The sequence below is a fragment of the Protopterus annectens genome, chromosome 13.part0 (genome assembly GCF_019279795.1).
Source record: "Protopterus annectens isolate FY-2018-M chromosome 13.part0, PAN1.0, whole genome shotgun sequence".
NCBI classification, from domain to species: domain Eukaryota; kingdom Metazoa; phylum Chordata; order Ceratodontiformes; family Protopteridae; genus Protopterus; species Protopterus annectens.
Genome location: NC_056747.1, coordinates 110,476,453 through 110,494,207, shown reverse-complemented (window position 1 = coordinate 110,494,207; position 17,755 = coordinate 110,476,453). Strand labels below are relative to the sequence as shown.

General features: G+C 37.0%; 1 protein-coding gene across 1 annotated transcript in view; it reads right to left on the bottom strand.

Moving 5' to 3' along the window:
* The window catches only part of LOC122787839 (dedicator of cytokinesis protein 7-like), a 4,057,077-nt gene that overhangs the window by 821,490 nt on the left and 3,217,832 nt on the right, over positions 1-17,755 (bottom strand). The window contains exon 30 of the mRNA XM_044054755.1: positions 678-802. Within this exon, the coding sequence (XP_043910690.1) occupies positions 678-802 (125 nt within the window). The remainder of the gene's footprint in view (positions 1-677; positions 803-17,755) is intronic.

The following is a 17,755-nucleotide window of genomic DNA, read 5'->3' as shown; positions in this document are numbered from 1 at the left end:
CTTGTACATTTATGACAGCTAAATACCGATAGTCATACAGTCTCAAGCAGCTTGGAAGCAGCTGTGAAGATAAATGTGCTTTCAGTATGCTGTTATTTTGTGAAGAATATAAACTACATCAAAGCCTTGAAATCCTGAGATTTTTGCCAGTGTTCAACAGGACAGTTCAGGGCTTTCCATTGTTCATTGTTGTTATGACGATTAGCAATTATGCTGAAGACTTCTGAAATGTTAATATATCTTAGTCATGTTAATACAGTGTGCTGCTGTGTTACATTCTTGTCCTTGCATAACACATTTTTTCTATGACTAATGTTTATGCATTGCCAGTGGCCCTGTTTCTGTTGGAGAAAAACATTTGAAAGGATTAGTATACTTGCATGATTATTAAACACACTAAGAAAAGTAAGCAAATGAACAAATTCCCAAGGTTTAATTCTGCTTCTTCATTTCTCATCAACCTGACACAGAAAACCACTCTGACCGCTTTAGGAATGGTACACCATTATAATGGGACTGTGTCTGAACTGATGTCTGAAGTCATTCTTAACACAGTTTTTAAAGATGGAAATTAGGTCTCGATCTTTAATCCTATCACAACAGATGCCATGTTATAATGTGGATTTGACTACAATGTAAGTTCTGCTGTGTAACATGCCATTTGAAATGATACGTACCGTGCTACACAATGAAGTTCTGGATGGTAATGATCTTGTTGTCATAGGAAACAGGTCTGTCAGGTAGCTGGGAAATTCTTTGTCGGGTGTTACAGCACTGCATTTAGACTTAAGATTTTCTGAATCTAAATGACAAAAAGAAAGGATGTCAGTTACTGTTGATATTCACCAAAATGATCATTAGTGTAGGAATCTTTAAATGATTGTGATAGTGATGTAGGCAAACATTGGCTTCCCTGGCCTGATCTTTATCAGTAGTTCCACATCCACAGGGGCATACAGCTGTACTCTTGTGTGGTTAAAGACGAAAGCTATGAAAGAGAGTGTATAATGCAACCCACTCCATTCTCCTCTGACTCAAAGTGAGTGGTCAACCCACTTTGCTTTGAAGGTTAACCCACTTTGCTTTGAAAGTTCATTAGTTATTCAAGCCCTGCTCTTGGGGGAAAATACGCAGAAACACTAATCTCTTGTTTTATAAGAAAAATTTTATTATGCTGAATTTTTCTTTTGGTGGTTATGTTATAATGACATCCCCTAAAGAAAATTAGAAATAGATGTTTTTATGGGCATCTGATTCCTCAGAAAAACTAATATTTTTCTAGGTTTTCTGTTTGCAAAAAAAAAAACAATAGATTACAATTGTGAACATTTTGATGTTTTTATTTAAAAAGTTTAAATCTGCTACAAGCATTGTTTCAGTGGATTTCCACATGGGTACAAAACACAGCTTAGAAAGTTAAAATGAAGAATCATTATATATCACTGGGATGCCCTAAGAATTTGTATTACAGTTATTTCTTTTCAGTTTGTATATACATGATTTCATTTTAACATTCCTTTATACTTGGTATGCAGATGGCATGCAACTGGAAGAAGTTATTACAAAAAATTCCAGTTATAACTAATGCAAGTCAGTTTAAATAACAAAGAGCACACGCTTAATAAAAAGAGTTCAAAGATCAGACATCTAACAACTGGCTGAGACACAAATTCATAGGTTCATAGGTTCATAGGTTTATACTAGGCTATCTGCCCTAAGGCATTTATAAGCCTAGCCCAAATTATTGTGGCTTACGCCACCCCTTATATGAAAAAATACTGTGCCCATTAGTTTGTTGTGCCTCTGTCCAGCAGTGACACAGAGTTGATTCCTGGGGTAAACCTACAATCTCCCATCCACAGGTCTAGATTTCTCTTGAACAGAGTCAGCGAGGTGCTCTGCCTCACATGGACCGGGATTTTATTCCACAGCATAGGGAGTCTCTGAGTGATAAATCTATCCCTCCAGCACGTCCTATTTATATCCGTGCTAAGGTTTAAGTCGCTTGCTCTAGTGGTTTTGGTGGATTTGGATTTTTTGAGGTGGAGCATGTCCATTAATTCCGGGTTGGACATGGCCTTGTATGTCAGGCACATGTCACCTCTGAGCAGACGGTATGCGACTGAATAGAGCTGGAGTTTCTTCAATCTGGCAGCATATGACAGATTTTGGAGTCCCTTTATCCTTTTGGTGAGGAACTTTTGGGGTCTCTCCAATTGCTGCAGATGTCGGGTGAGATACATCCCGAATGGGGCATTGTACTCGATCATTGGTCTGATAAGTGAAGAGTACAGGGAACAATGACCTCACTAGATCTGGATGTGAATCCCTTCATGATCAGGTGGGCAATGTAGAAGGTCTTTCTAACCACTTTAGCAATGTGAGTGTCAAAAGAAAGGCCACTGTCAACCTGGGTCCCCAGGTCCCTGATAACCTCTTCTGTGCTTAGTGGATTGCCACCTATATGGTAGCTTGGGGTTACCTTGTTTTTCCCGAAGGGTATGACTATACATTTTTGGCGTTTAACTTCAGGCCATGGCTCTGGCACCAGCTATCTGTTTCCGTGAGTCCCTTCTGAAGGATATCCGTGTCCGATGCACTTTCCACTATGGCGCCCAGTTTGCAGTCGTCTGCAAACTTTGTCAGCCAAAGTCCTCCCATGTTGGCCTGTACTTCTGAGAAGTAGATGCCAAACAATAGGGGGCCAAGGACCGAGCCCTGTGGGACACCACTTGTGACCGGCTTGGAGTCTGACACAGCGCCAGCAACTCTAACCCTGTGGGTTCTGTCCTTAAGCCAGTTTGCAACCCATCTTGTGACATATGGGTTTACATTTAAGCTGGTAAGTTTTTCTACAATACCCGAGTGGGGTATTGTGTCGAAAGCCTTTGCAAGATCAAGGTAGGCTGTATGGACTGCCTTTCTCTCATCAATGGCCTTGGTGACTGTTTCGAAGAAGTCAACCAAGTTCAAAAGGCATGATCTTCCCTTGACAAAGCCAAACTGGGTCGGGTCCAATGTCTGCAAGTCCCCTATATCTTTGTTTATGAGCTCCATTATGATCCTCTCCATAGCTTTGCAGACTAGACTTGTTAAGCTTATGGGGCGGTAATTACCAGGGTCCGTAGAGGCACCGCCTTTGTGGAGTGGGACCACAGTTGCCGTACGCCACTCCTTGGGCACGTATCCTGTGGTAAGGCTGAGATTAAACAGCTGCCTTATGTGCGGGTTTAATTCCTCATTTAGCTCGTGTAGCACACAGCCGGGGACACCATCCGGTCCCATTGATGCTGTGTTTTTAGCTTTAGAGAGAGCAGCTTTCACCTGCGCATTTGAGATGTCCGGGAGGCTACACTCGGCTGGGATAGTTATCTCTCATTTAGGGGGGGAGAGGGGGGTGAAGTTTGCACTGAACCTGTCTGCCAGTATGTTGGCAATGTCTGTGGGTTCAGTGATTTTTGTATCATTTTGGACTAATTCTGAGCATATCTGGGAGTTTCCACCCAGGTTCCTAACATAGCTGAAAAAGGCCTTATGATTGTCCTTTGAATCCATGGCAATTTTTCTCTCAAAATTGGCCTTAGTTGATTTTATGAGTGCTCGTATTTTTTACTAATAATGATCAGGGGTGACTTCCCTTTTATGGATTTTGTTCTATCATGTAATAGCTTTCTCCTCTTATTGTAAAGTTTGTTAATGGCTGGGGTCCACCAGACTGGACGTTTGCCCTTTGTGGAAAGAGTCTTGGTTTTATTTGGGATTGCCTGATCCATGCAGTCCTGGAGGTGTTCATAGAAGGCATTTGTAAGGGCTTCCGCAGCTTGGGTTGTGGTTTCCTCTGGCTCAGGGGCCTTGAAGGATACCACACCAGTCTTGAGTAGTGTGAAGTTTGCTTTAGAGAAGTTCTTCACTATGGTCTTTTTGCTTGGGGTAGGGCGGGATGTGGATTTCCAGTGAGATTAGTTTATGATCAGATCTCACCAATGAGGGATATACTTCCGGTGTGGAGCATTTTGTCCCCATGTTTGTGACAATGAGATCTAGTATATTTTCTCCTCTCGTGGGAACAGTGACTAGCTGTTCCATGGCATTTGAATTTATGAACTCCAGGAACCGTTGGGCTAGAAAGTTAGGGCTTGAGTAATGTTCCCAGTCTATAGTCGGGTAGTTGAAGTCACCCAATATGATGGTGTTTGGAGATACATTTATACCCTCCAGTGTCTTCAGGAAGGCTGTGTGGGGTTCCTGAGTTTGAGAGGGTGGCCTGTAGCATGCTACAATTTGTAGAGCAGTTTTGCCTATGGTTAGTTGCACCTGGATGGTTTCCGAGCTTAGTGCGTTGCCACCAACCTGGAGGTGTGAGAATCCTTTACGAATATGGCTACACCCCTTCTTTTGTGGTGTGGTCCGGGTTTTGGGGCGGAACGCATGATATGAGGTAAAACCTAATAGTGCCGGGTGCTCTCAGGAGCCTTGAACCAGGTTTCAGTTACAGCACAGACATCGATGTTCTCCATACTGAGAAGGGCCTCGAGTGCGTGCATTTTGAGATTTAGACTTCTGGCATTGAGCAGCATTACCCTCAGTTTCTTCCCATTTTTGTTTTCTAGGGTGGTAGGTTTAGAATTTGAGCCTTGCCTAAAAAGGCACTATGGGGGTGGCAAGAGCCTTAGCCAATATCCGGAATCCCAGGGGTGACAGGTGCAAGCCGTCCCTTGCGAAGCAGCGTGGCTTGTCAAGCATGTCATCCCAGGCAGACAGACACTGGATCCCCTTTGAATGACACCAGACATTAAGCCAATTGTTAAAGCTGATCATCTTGTCTCTATATTGTGGCATCATTCTTGGTGAAGGAAGGATACTGCTCAGGGTTAGGGTCATACCTGCCTGGGCTACATAATCAGAGAGCTCCTCTATGTCTCTTTTCATGTAGTCCAGGGAGGTGAGTCTCAGGTCGTTCACACCAGCATGGACAATGACTGTGTCATATTTGTACTTGCCATGGAGTGACCCGAGTGCTTGTGTTATGTGGCGGATTCTAGCGCCCGATAGGCAGCTTACTGTGACCCTCTCCTTGTTCAGCCTGGTGAGTGGGACGTCAGTGTGTCTGACTATGGAGTCACCTATGACAAGTATGTTTGGTGTTGTATTTGGCCTTAAGGGCTGTGACTGCTTTGCACACTGCTTTTGTGGTTTATGTGTTGCTTGTGGGGTGTCTTGAGGTAGCAGTTGTTTGGGTGTCTGCTTTGGAGGCCTCTGCTGTTTAGGTAAATTTTTACTCAGAGCCTCCGAGTATGTCTTTGTGTGTTTATGTGTTTGATTCAGTGGAGTGGTAGCATTATGTGAGGCTGGTTTTGTGGTGTGTGTAGTTGCCTTCTCCTCCTGTCTGGTCTTGCCAGTCCTGAGTTGAGAGAGCTCAGCCTCCAGTTTGGCTAAATAGCTGCATCTCTCGCAAGTATTTGTGTTATGTGGGAGGAGGAGAGGGTTGTCTGTGTACATGAGGCAGTTATAACATTGCCTCAGGATTCCCAGATTCACCAGCTGGACCAGAGAGGAGATTGACAACTGACCTTTGGACATGCTAGAATAATATTGGGAAATCCTTAATTGAAAACAAGGGCCAGTGGGGAGTGAGGGTGTAGTGCTTTTAATTTTTAGTGCTGACTTATATAATTGCTTTAGTGAGCAAGTGCCAGGTAACTTGAGTGCAATGTGTTACAAGTAACTAACTGCAAAAATGACAAACAGTAACTTTCTTTCAAGTGAAACAAGGAAATAAGTACAGTAAGCAATGCAGATATCACTAGTGATCCACAGAAGCGCTGAGAAGTTGCGTATTAGGTGGAATTAGCTTCCAGGGAAATAACAAGCAAACAAACAACAAGCATGTAAACAAAGCTAGATTCAGTAGGCCTGGATCTAGTCTATGCTAGAGCAAACAAGGTGAACCAATTTCAGTAAGATACAGTTCAAATATTCAGGCACTATAAACCTTCAACCAGAAAATTCCCAGCTCAGAAGGGCAGAGTCCAGCCTCTTCTCCCACAAGAGTGCAGACCACGAACCTTCTTAATGTAAAATAACTGGCCTGAAGCCCAAGTGCCTAAACCAGAACTAATACACTTGGACACTGGGCTCTCAATCAGCAGTTCCCAACTTAGAAGGATGAAAGCTACCTGTCCTGCCACCACAGTGCTTGCCACAAACCTTCCTAATGTAAAACAACTGTTCTGAAGCCCAAGTGCTTAATCCAAAAGACTTGAATGATAGCTACACTTTAATCAAGTTACAACCAAGCAGTAATAAATACCATTGAATACTTTAGAGAATGTCTGGATTAGTGCTCAAGTTACACAAACAAAGCTAGATCCAGCAGACCCGAATCCAGTCTATGCCACAGCAAACAAGGCGCACCAACTTCAGTAAGGAACAGTTCAGATATGCATGCACTATAAGCCTTTAACCAGAAATTCCCAGCTCAGAAGGGCAGAGTCCAGCCTCTCCTCCCACAAGAGTGCAGACCACGAACCCTCTTAATGTAAAATAACTGGCTTGAAAGCCCAAGTGCTTAAACCAGAATTAATACACTTTTAGAATAACAGACACTGAGCCCTCAATCAGCAGTTCTCAACCTAGAAGGATGTAAGCTACCTGTTCTGCCACAACAGTGCAGACCACAAACCCTCTCAGTGCAAAACAACTAACTGGTCCGAAGCCCAAGTGTTTAGACCAAAAGGCTTAGAATGAGTTACACCAAGCAGTAATAAATACAATTGAGTATTTTAAGATGATGCAAAAGTAAAAAGAAGTAGGTAAAACACAAGTACAGTAAAAGCAGATGAAATTTTTTTTTTTTCTGAACAAGTGCTGAGATCAAAGAAACAGATTTGAGTGCTGAAACTAGAAAACTGGCTAGTTATAAGAAATAAACAAGCTAGAAGGCTTCCCTCAAACACAGAAGGGCTTGGGGCTCAGAAGCCTACAAATAGTCTGTACCACTTAACAAGAAAGGCAGGAAATAAGCTTAATTTTTTTTTTTTCTATTTCCCAGATGCTCTCTTTGTACACAGTAGGAGTGCCTGAAATCAGAATATGATCTCACTGCACTCAGTTGAGTGAGCAAATGAGATGGGCCCAGAGGCAGGCGCGGGCAGTTTCAATGCCACTAAGATTAACACCAAAACAAAAACAGGGCGGGTGGGTGGGAATAACTGAAGAGCAGAATAACTTCAGATAAAAATTCCTTCAACACTCCTTCATACACAGTTTAAATCAATTTAAATACTGTATTTTTTAAAAAAAGTGCAGAAAAAGGTACTTAAATTCTCTTATACGTCCAGTTGAATATAACCAAGTTTTTAGCTGGCCAAGCTGAAGTTTTAAAGCAGGAATTATTTCACATGCACCAGTTTAAATATGCAAGGACAGGAAGTCAAAGAATGTGGCTACCCCACACCTGTAATTACTAGCAAATAACAAAATTCAGCCAACACTAGCTTTAGTTCAAGTTACTGAAGAGCAGAATAACTTCAGATAAAAATTCCTTCAACACTCCTTCATACACAGTTTAAATCAATTTAAATACTGTATTTTTAAAAAAAAAGTGCAGAAAAAGGTACTTAAATTCTCTTATACGTCCAGTTGAATATAACCAAGTTTTTAGCTGGCCAAGCTGAAGTTTTAAAGCAGGAATTATTTCACATGCACCAGTTTAAATATGCAAGGACAGGAAGTCAAAGAATGTGGCTACCCCACACCTGTAATTACTAGCAAATAACAAAATTCAGCCAACACTAGCTTTAGTTCAAGTTACTGAAGAGCAGAATAACTTCAGATAAAAATTCCTTCAACACTCCTTCATACACAGTTTAAATCAATTTAAATACTGTATTTTTAAAAAAAAAGTGCAGAAAAAGGTACTTAAATTCTTTTATACGTCCAGTTGAATATAACCAAGTTTTTAGCTGGCCAAGCTGAAGTTTTAAAGCAGGAATTATTTCACATGCACCAGTTTAAATATGCAAGGACAGGAAGTCAAAGAATGTGGCTACCCCCACACCTGTAATTACTAGCAAATAACAAAATTCAGCCAACACTAGCTTTAGTTCAAGTTACTGAAGAGCAGAATAACTTCAGATAAAAATTCCTTCAACACTCCTTCATACACAGTTTAAATCAATTTAAATACTGTATTTTTAAAAAAAAAGTGCAGAAAAAGGTACTTAAATTCTCTTATACGTCCAGTTGAATATAACCAAGTTTTTAGCTGGCCAAGCTGAAGTTTTAAAGCAGGAATTATTTCACATGCACCAGTTTAAATATGCAAGGACAGGAAGTCAAAGAATGTGGCTACCCCACACCTGTAATTACTAGCAAATAACAAAATTCAGCCAACACTAGCTTTAGTTCAAGTTACTGAAGAGCAGAATAACTTCAGATAAAAATTCCTTCAACACTCCTTCATACACAGTTTAAATCAATTTAAATACTGTATTTTTAAAAAAAAAGTGCAGAAAAAGGTACTTAAATTCTCTTATACGTCCAGTTGAATATAACCAAGTTTTTAGCTGGCCAAGCTGAAGTTTTAAAGCAGGAATTATTTCACATGCACCAGTTTAAATATGCAAGGACAGGAAGTCAAAGAATGTGGCTACCCCCACACCTGTAATTACTAGCAAATAACAAAATTCAGCCAACACTAGCTTTAGTTCAAGTTACTGAAGAGCAGAATAACTTCAGATAAAAATTCCTTCAACACTCCTTCATACACAGTTTAAATCAATTTAAATACTGTATTTTTAAAAAAAAAAGTGCAGAAAAAGGTACTTAAATTCTCTTATACGTCCAGTTGAATATAACCAAGTTTTTAGCTGGCCAAGCTGAAGTTTTAAAGCAGGAATTATTTCACATGCACCAGTTTAAATATGCAAGGACAGGAAGTCAAAGAATGTGGCTACCCCCACACCTGTAATTACTAGCAAATAACAAAATTCAGCCAACACTAGCTTTAGTTCAAGTTACTGAAGAGCAGAATAACTTCAGATAAAAATTCCTTCAACACTCCTTCATACACAGTTTAAATCAATTTAAATACTGTATTTTTAAAAAAGTGCAGAAAAAGGTACTTAAATTCTCTTATACGTCCAGTTGAATATAACCAAGTTTTTAGCTGGCCAAGCTGAAGTTTTAAAGCAGGAATTATTTCACATGCACCAGTTTAAATATGCAAGGACAGGAAGTCAAAGAATGTGGCTACCCCACACCTGTAATTACTAGCAAATAACAAAATTCAGCCAACACTAGCTTTAGTTCAAGTTACTGAAGAGCAGAATAACTTCAGATAAAAATTCCTTCAACACTCCTTCATACACAGTTTAAATCAATTTAAATACTGTATTTTTAAAAAAGTGCAGAAAAAGGTACTTAAATTCTCTTATACGTCCAGTTGAATATAACCAAGTTTTTAGCTGGCCAAGCTGAAGTTTTAAAGCAGGAATTATTTCACATGCACCAGTTTAAATATGCAAGGACAGGAAGTCAAAGAATGTGGCTACCCCCACACCTGTAATTACTAGCAAATAACAAAATTCAGCCAACACTAGCTTTAGTTCAAGTTACTGAAGAGCAGAATAACTTCAGATAAAAATTCCTTCAACACTCCTTCATACACAGTTTAAATCAATTTAAATACTGTATTTTTTAAAAAAGTGCAGAAAAAGGTACTTAAATTCTCTTATACGTCCAGTTGAATATAACCAAGTTTTTAGCTGGCCAAGCTGAAGTTTTAAAGCAGGAATTATTTCACATGCACCAGTTTAAATATGCAAGGACAGGAAGTCAAAGAATGTGGCTACCCCCACACCTGTAATTACTAGCAAATAACAAAATTCAGCCAACACTAGCTTTAGTTCAAGTTACTGAAGAGCAGAATAACTTCAGATAAAAATTCCTTCAACACTCCTTCATACACAGTTTAAATCAATTTAAATACTGTATTTTTAAAAAAAAGTGCAGAAAAAGGTACTTAAATTCTCTTATACGTCCAGTTGAATATAACCAAGTTTTTAGCTGGCCAAGCTGAAGTTTTAAAGCAGGAATTATTTCACATGCACCAGTTTAAATATGCAAGGACAGGAAGTCAAAGAATGTGGCTACCCCACACCTGTAATTACTAGCAAATAACAAAATTCAGCCAACACTAGCTTTAGTTCAAGTTACTGAAGAGCAGAATAACTTCAGATAAAAATTCCTTCAACACTCCTTCATACACAGTTTAAATCAATTTAAATACTGTATTTTTTAAAAAAGTGCAGAAAAAGGTACTTAAATTCTCTTATACGTCCAGTTGAATATAACCAAGTTTTTAGCTGGCCAAGCTGAAGTTTTAAAGCAGGAATTATTTCACATGCACCAGTTTAAATATGCAAGGACAGGAAGTCAAAGAATGTGGCTACCCCCACACCTGTAATTACTAGCAAATAACAAAATTCAGCCAACACTATCTTTAGTTCAAGTTACTGAAGAGCAGAATAACTTCAGATAAAAATTCCTTCAACACTCCTTCATACACAGTTTAAATCAATTTAAATACTGTATTTTTTTAAAAAGTGCAGAAAAAGGTACTTAAATTCTCTTATACGTCCAGTTGAATATAACCAAGTTTTTAGCTGGCCAAGCTGAAGTTTTAAAGCAGGAATTATTTCACATGCACCAGTTTAAATATGCAAGGACAGGAAGTCAAAGAATGTGGCTACCCCCACACCTGTAATTACTAGCAAATAACAAAATTCAGCCAACACTAGCTTTAGTTCAAGTTACTGAAGAGCAGAATAACTTCAGATAAAAATTCCTTCAACACTCCTTCATACACAGTTTAAATCAATTTAAATACTGTATTTTTTAAAAAAGTGCAGAAAAAGGTACTTAAATTCTCTTATACGTCCAGTTGAATATAACCAAGTTTTTAGCTGGCCAAGCTGAAGTTTTAAAGCAGGAATTATTTCACATGCACCAGTTTAAATATGCAAGGACAGGAAGTCAAAGAATGTGGCTACCCCACACCTGTAATTACTAGCAAATAACAAAATTCAGCCAACACTAGCTTTAGTTCAAGTTACTGAAGAGCAGAATAACTTCAGATAAAAATTCCTTCAACACTCCTTCATACACAGTTTAAATCAATTTAAATACTGTATTTTAAAAAAAAAGTGCAGAAAAAGGTACTTAAATTCTCTTATACGTCCAGTTGAATATAACCAAGTTTTTAGCTGGCCAAGCTGAAGTTTTAAAGCAGGAATTATTTCACATGCACCAGTTTAAATATGCAAGGACAGGAAGTCAAAGAATGTGGCTACCCCCACACCTGTAATTACTAGCAAATAACAAAATTCAGCCAACACTAGCTTTAGTTCAAGTTACTGAAGAGCAGAATAACTTCAGATAAAAATTCCTTCAACACTCCTTCATACACAGTTTAAATCAATTTAAATACTGTATTTTTTAAAAAAAAGTGCAGAAAAAGGTACTTAAATTCTCTTATACGTCCAGTTGAATATAACCAAGTTTTTAGCTGGCCAAGCTGAAGTTTTAAAGCAGGAATTATTTCACATACACCAGTTTAAATATGCAAGGACAGGAAGTCAAAGAATGTGGCTACCCCACACCTGTAATTACTAGCAAATAACAAAATTCAGCCAACACTAGCTTTAGTTCAAGTTACTGAAGAGCAGAATAACTTCAGATAAAAATTCCTTCAACACTCCTTCATACACAGTTTAAATCAATTTAAATGCTGTATTTTTTAAAAAAAAAGTGCAGAAAAAGGTACTTAAATTCTCTTATACGTCCAGTTGAATATAACCAAGTTTTAGCTGGCCAAGCTGAAGTTTTAAAGCAGGAATTATTTCACATGCACCAGTTTAAATATGCAAGGACAGGAAGTCAAAGAATGTGGCTACCCCCACACCTGTAATTACTAGCAAATAACAAAATTCAGCCAACACTAGCTTTAGTTCAAGTTACTGAAGAGCAGAATAACTTCAGATAAAAATTCCTTCAACACTCCTTCATACACAGTTTAAATCAATTTAAATACTGTATTTTTTTAAAAAAAAAGTGCAGAAAAAGGTACTTAAATTCTCTTATACGTCCAGTTGAATATAACCAAGTTTTTAGCTGGCCAAGCTGAAGTTTTAAAGCAGGAATTATTTCACATGCACCAGTTTAAATATGCAAGGACAGGAAGTAAAAGAATGTGGCTACCCCCACACCTGTAATTACTAATAAGAAAACAAATAGTCAGTGCTGGTAAAGACATTGCCAATATATACATTAAAATTGATAACTGATTAATTGACACAATTTGGTCCACTAAACAGATGGTCCACAGGTATACAAGATTGTTAGATTAGTGGATTTGGAGAATATGCTCTTTCTGCAGTATTCTGCTATCTCAGAATAACACTATAAAATTAGCAGGGAGTGGGGAGGGTACAGGGGGGCTTGTCCTTGTACAAAAAATATATATGTTTTTAACTTTTTGTAAGATGTTTTTTATTTGCATGGTCTGAACTTATTTCTCTACAAATGTGCAGTGATGTGTCAGTGTCATTTTTGTCAACATCAGGGACATCTGTAGCACCCATACCCCTGCTAGTTTAGGTATACAAACTCTAAGATTGCACAATAGTCAATAAAAAGGCAATTTCCTTTATCCCTCTGACTGCAATCTCACATCAAAAACAAATGGTATCATGATACTTAAACGGTATAAGTGAATAACATAAAAAGATTGACTTGCACCACTTAAACTACTGTGCATACACATGATCAAAAAAAATACAAAACAATCAAAAAAGCTAAACAGATATCAATCAATCAAACTACTATATAATGTAAAAAGTGTAAATTCCAATCATGTGCACTGTACTACATAAATGCAACTGTATATTATTGTGTGTACACACCACACAGAACATAAGTAAATGTATATATGTTGATGGGACCAAGTTGAGGCCTGGTATAAGATTTTGGTCTGTTTGTTGTTGTCTCTTTCGGCTTTTCCCGGTTAGGGGTCGCCACAGCGGAACTCCGGTCCGCTAATGATTGGCAGTAGATTTTTACGTGTCGAGTTGCCAGCCCTGACGCACAACCTTCAACAAAGGTACGCCCATTCATGCACGTCTCCACACAGAAGACACTCTAGCTGAGAATCGAACCGGACAATGTCTTACTGTGAGGCGACAACACTACCGCAGCACCACCACCACAGAATGTCTCTACAGAAAGGAATACTCAAACAAATGGCCGAAGAGAGTATACCTGGTTTAAGTTACTGCATTAACAGCCAAAGTTTATTATACTACACTTATAAGCTAAGATCTTTTGTATTGTGTGACTTATAAAGACTAAGGGGTAATTTAATTTTTGTATACAAAACTTTAATGGTTGGAATTCTCCAAGGTCTATTATCTTAGGAAAGGTTCTGCCAACACTCCACAGTGCTGCTTTTTGTTATTGTCAGCTTCATGACCCCATATGAGAGCAATATATCAAACGTGTTTTTTTTAATTTTGTTCAGACTTTTATTTATTTATCCTTTGTTGACTGGGTTAGTCCCACAAGGCTAGCTGCCTTTCTTCAGGGCAGACCTATTAGAGGAAATTAGGCCAAGGCATTAGGAGAACTCCCCCTACTCATCATTGTTATGAGTGGAACCCGTTCTGCATGAGCATTTCCTGTTGCCATTTGAGGCACAGAGGCAGCCTAGAGAAACAGGGAGGTAGATGGAGAGAGAAGGAGATAATGGAGTGGTGAGAGAAATGGAGGCCAATACTGAGACCAGAGAATGCGTGCAGGAATCTGCCGACATGTCTCAGAGAAATGACTCATTAAATGATGGATGTATAATTACAACCCTCCAGTCAGGAAGGTTGTGAGATGATTTACTTAAAGAAATGGTGATGCGGAGCGGGCCAGAAAATGAAGGAGATGTTTCGGGGGGGGGGGTGTTATGGAGAAAATACAAAAGGAGGAAGCAGAGACAATCCTGAAGAATAGTGGAAAAGTAAACAGTCACAGAGAAATTTAAAAAAGGCAAATGTGGAGTAGCAGAAAAGAGGCACAAGAAAATGAAAAAAGAGAAGTACATGGTAAGGATTCAAAGTAAAGAAGACAAAGAAATGGATGGGTATGAAGTGTGGGCCAATTTTATAGCCCATTTGTGTGCAAAAGCACATGAGGTAAGATCATTTATTCCTATCAGCAAAGAGACATTTTTGTGATATTACATTTGGAACTGTTTTTCAAGGGAAATTATCTTTAAAGAATATCAAAAAAAGAAAGGCTGTAATCAATGGAATCTTTATATGATAAAAGCATTTAACAGGAAAACAAAAAAGAAAATTCATGTATAATTTTGAACACAGGTGGAAAGAAAGACTTTAAAAGTTAAACATTTGAATACTTTATGTAAAGAACTACTGGGCATTGCAAAAATGTATGAAAAAGGGGTTTATAGACTGGTTGTGAGAATGTAATATTGTATTAAAATAGAAAGAAAAAATATATACATATGCTAAGCATGATAAATATGGAATGGGGGAAGAGGGGTGTTGTAAAATACTGGGGACAACCCAAGCATGTTTTTTTTTTTGTGGGGGAGCATTTGATAAGCAAAAGTGATAAAAATGTTATATTTGTGGGGAAATTGGACAGGATACAAAATGTGAATTGAAATGTTATAAATGTAACAAAAATGCATAATTATGGATGGATTGTAAAAATGAAAAAAGTAAAGAAAAAAGAAAAAAAAGAGAAGAAAATTAAGACATTTTAGAAGTAATAGAAATAGAAGAAAAATTAGATGAGAAAAAATAAAGATGACACATATAAGGTGGCTCTGAAATAAGTGATGATAGACAAATTGGGAGACAGTAAAAGAAAAAATAATTTTATTGGCAAAAGGGTAAAAGACCGAAAAATAAAATTTAAAGGGACAAGTATGAAAGAAAAAAAAAAAGAAAGGAAATGGATGAAAAAGAACATAAACAGCTAAGAGTTGTGGTTGGTATGATGGTTATGGTGTTTGACTCTCAGACACAAGATACAGTATTTGATTCTCACCTTTGGGAGGGAAACTGGATAGGCTTAGAATGGCCTATTAATGTAGGTAGCTTAGTAATTAGCTATGAACTTATGAAACCATGAATCTCAGGAAAAATGAAAATAAAAATTCTAGAGTACTTTCTGTAAATGAGAATATTTATTTTATTTTATTTTACTTATTTAACATTTGGTAACCGGGAAAGTCCGACTGGGTCAAAAACCCATTTTCAGTGGAGGCCTGGGGAGAAAAGCTCCACAACTGAATACATCATCAGATACACTAAACCAAAGTATTTGCATGCAATATAAGATAACAAAACATGAGCAAGGCAAAAGGTAATATATATATATATATATATATTTACATTCTGAATAAGAACTGTACAAAGCACAAATTGAGGGCATATTGCTGATATACAGGGAAGGCAGATAAATGTGGAATAAGTAAGCCTCTGTATGTATATATACAAGATGAACTTCACATGCTTAATACTGCTTTGAAGTTCGTACCGATTTCTCAATGAGATAGAAAAGAAAGAAAAGGAGCAGTAAGGGAGTGTACATATAGGTACAAATTATGAAAAAGGGGGGTAATACAGAAAACATAATAGGAAGCATTTATAAAATAGTATTAAGAATATAGTAAGAAGAATAAGGATTTTGAATTAGTGTAATACTTGTGATGTAGATTTAATTATATTAGCAGACACAAGGCTTTTAACAAATGAAAGATTATAAACAAAGAAATTATGGAGAGGAAAGATAATCTAGAATTTGAGAAATGAGAGATGTTTTGGAATAGTGATAATCTGTAGCAATACAATAAAGATATTAGATATAACATTAGCAAAAATGGGAAGATTAACCATTGTGTTTCTAAAATAGAAAGAACAAATATAGAGAATTATAACATTGTATTCTTGTAAAGAAAGGGAAAGCTTATTTCTTCAGATTTTAGAATATGTATAATGATAAATATAAACATTATAATAACAGGGGACTTTAATTGTGATTTAAGAGGCAAGTGTAAAAAGAAATGAAATGATAGAAGAAAAATGTTAGAAGTAATAAGATGAGGTAAGTTAAAACTCTGAGACAAAAATTCATGGACTTACAAAAGGGGTATGTATAGAAATGGATTATTTTATAGCATTAGAAGGTATATTTATATGAGAAGGGGAGGTAGTTGAAACAGGATTTTCTGATCATCTTGCAATATGGCTAAAGATATAGGAAAACAAGGAATATATAAAATAGGCAAAGGAATAAAAATGATATTTGAGAAAGCATGGAGTAAAGAAGGATTAAAGAAGTATCATATTACAATGAGAGCCTTTTATAAAAAAAACTTGTCTGAAAGACAGAGGATATTTAAAGAAAAATATAAAAAAATGTTTTTACAGTGGCAATATGATGTGAGAAACAGAGAAAGAAAATATAAAAGAACATATAACAATGCTTTGAAAGATTCAGGACATAATGATAGAAAGTACTTTAAACAAATAAAAATAATTATATGAAAGGAATCGAGACAAAATAAAAGAATCACATATGTGAAGATATTTTTTACAAGGAAAAGAGGAGAAGCATTGAGTTTCTTAAGCAGATTAGTAAAGGAGGATGGTAGTGTAATGAGAGAAAAACATGTACAAAGAGAAATAGAAAGAACTCAGGAAAAGATTATGAATAGTCTAATACAATATGTACAAGAAATGTTTAAAGAAAAAGGAAGGTAGTGAAAAAACATGGAAAGTAAAAAAAGTTAACAGAAAAAGAACATAAGGAGATGGAAAGGGAGATTTCTTTATATGAACTAGATAAAGTATTAGGACAAGTAAACATAGATTTGGCTGCAGGACCAGATGGAACAGGATACAAAATGTATAAAAATTTAAGAGATTAGCAAAAAAAAAAAAAAAAAAATTTCATATAACAAAAAAGAAAAACGGCTAGAAAATAAACACCAACCTGACACTTTATTATAAAAACAAATGTAACTGGTAAGCACTTTCGTTCTAAATGAACTTCTTCAGACCACGTTACAATACCAAATTAACCAACATTAAATAACATAATTAAAATCACAGGATCAATTGACTCAGTGCCTTAACCCTTTCCTTTTTAATACAATTTTGAAATTATCTCTGTCATTAATATATGGGTCTACTTCACAAAACTGAAGACCCATATAATCGACTTTCGTAAAAGTGAGACCAAATCAGCAAAATTCCAGATAACCAAAAGCTTACAACCACAAAACCCGGAAAATTGAACTCTACAAGTCAGCAGAACAGATGGTCATTTGCTGTCGGCAGTGTTTCATTGTAGAACTGTGCCTTTAGTGATGATCGGACTTCTGTTCACTTGTAGAGTTCAATGCTCATTGTTGTAACCTTTCAGTTATCTGGAGTTTTGCTGATTTGGTCTTGTTCTTATGAAGGTTGATTATATGGTTCTTTGATCTTGTGAAGTAGACCCATATATATATATATATATATATATATATATATATACACACACACACACACACACACACACACACACACACACACACACACACACACACACACATATATATATATAAATTTATGTATATTTAAAAGATTTTGAATGAATGGTTAAGTGAAGGTTTTATGTATCAAGAATTATG